Source organism: Sinocyclocheilus rhinocerous, unplaced genomic scaffold, assembly GCF_001515625.1.
Source record: "Sinocyclocheilus rhinocerous isolate Xijiao unplaced genomic scaffold, SAMN03320098_v1.1 scaffold2960, whole genome shotgun sequence".
Classification (NCBI taxonomy): Eukaryota; Metazoa; Chordata; class Actinopteri; order Cypriniformes; family Cyprinidae; genus Sinocyclocheilus; species Sinocyclocheilus rhinocerous.
Window position 1 is genome coordinate 180487 of NW_015623386.1, and position 912 is coordinate 181398.

Below are 912 nucleotides of genomic sequence, written 5' to 3' on the forward strand. Positions count from 1 at the left end.
GTGAAGGAGAGATGCGAGGGCACGAACACTGTTCAAGGTCTCCATTAATTCCTGCTTGTAGTGATTTAATGTGTATATATATTTGAAAGCATTGAATCACTATAGAAATCGCGGTTCATTCGATTCTTAGCGTTTTAAATCGATTACAGTCCGAAATCGGCGATTCACGATTCAAAAATCCATGTTTCAAGATCGATGCATTGTATCGTCAGGGTTTGTAATCAATGCATCGAGAAAACGAGTGAATCAATGCAAATAACAGCCTTATATTAGTGAGGGTGGAACTGTACATACCAACTGTGTGCTTGTATGCTGTTATTTTAAACAGACCCTTAAGTACCTCAGTATGTTGAGTTGACAGTTTGGACTCTTCAGTCCAGCACAGAGCTGCTTCACTCCTGAATCTTGCAGGTCATTGTTACTCAGGTCCAGCTCTCTCAGAGAAGAGTTTGATGATTGTAGAGCTGAAGACAGGATTTCACAGTGCTGATCAGTGAGATGACCGCCTGTCAATCTGAAAAAAAAGAGAGGACTTTGGTTATAATGTCTGGACTGGCAAAGACTGAGCTTCTCTGTCTTCCCTGCCAGTCCGACTCTACAGCATAATTGCACCATCCAGCTAGGTTCATCAACAATTACCCCATCAATTTTTGGTAAGAATTTTTCGCATAATCTTTGATGACCAGCTGACCTTCAAAGAACACATTGCAAAAACCGCTTGATCAGGCAGATTTGCATTGCACAACATCAGAAAGATCAGGCCCTTCCTAACGTGCTGCACAACTTCTTGTCCAGGCCCTTGTCATTTCTAGGCTGGACTACTGCAATGCTCTTCTGGCTAGACTTTTATTATGTTCAATCAAACCTTTACAAAAGATTCAGAATGCAGCAGCAAAACTGTTCTTCGACATG

General features: G+C 41.6%; 1 protein-coding gene across 1 annotated transcript in view; it reads right to left on the reverse strand.

The window, feature by feature from the left end:
- LOC107740313 (NACHT, LRR and PYD domains-containing protein 3-like) overlaps window positions 1–644 on the reverse strand; it is a 30066-nt gene extending 29422 nt beyond the window's left edge. Inside the window, exons 1-2 of the mRNA XM_016552752.1 lie at window positions 640–644; window positions 341–514 (exon numbers count right to left, since the gene is read on the reverse strand). Of these exons, the coding sequence (XP_016408238.1) occupies window positions 341–514; window positions 640–644 (179 nt within the window). The remainder of the gene's footprint in view (window positions 1–340; window positions 515–639) is intronic.
- Window positions 645–912: the final 268 nt, after the last annotated feature.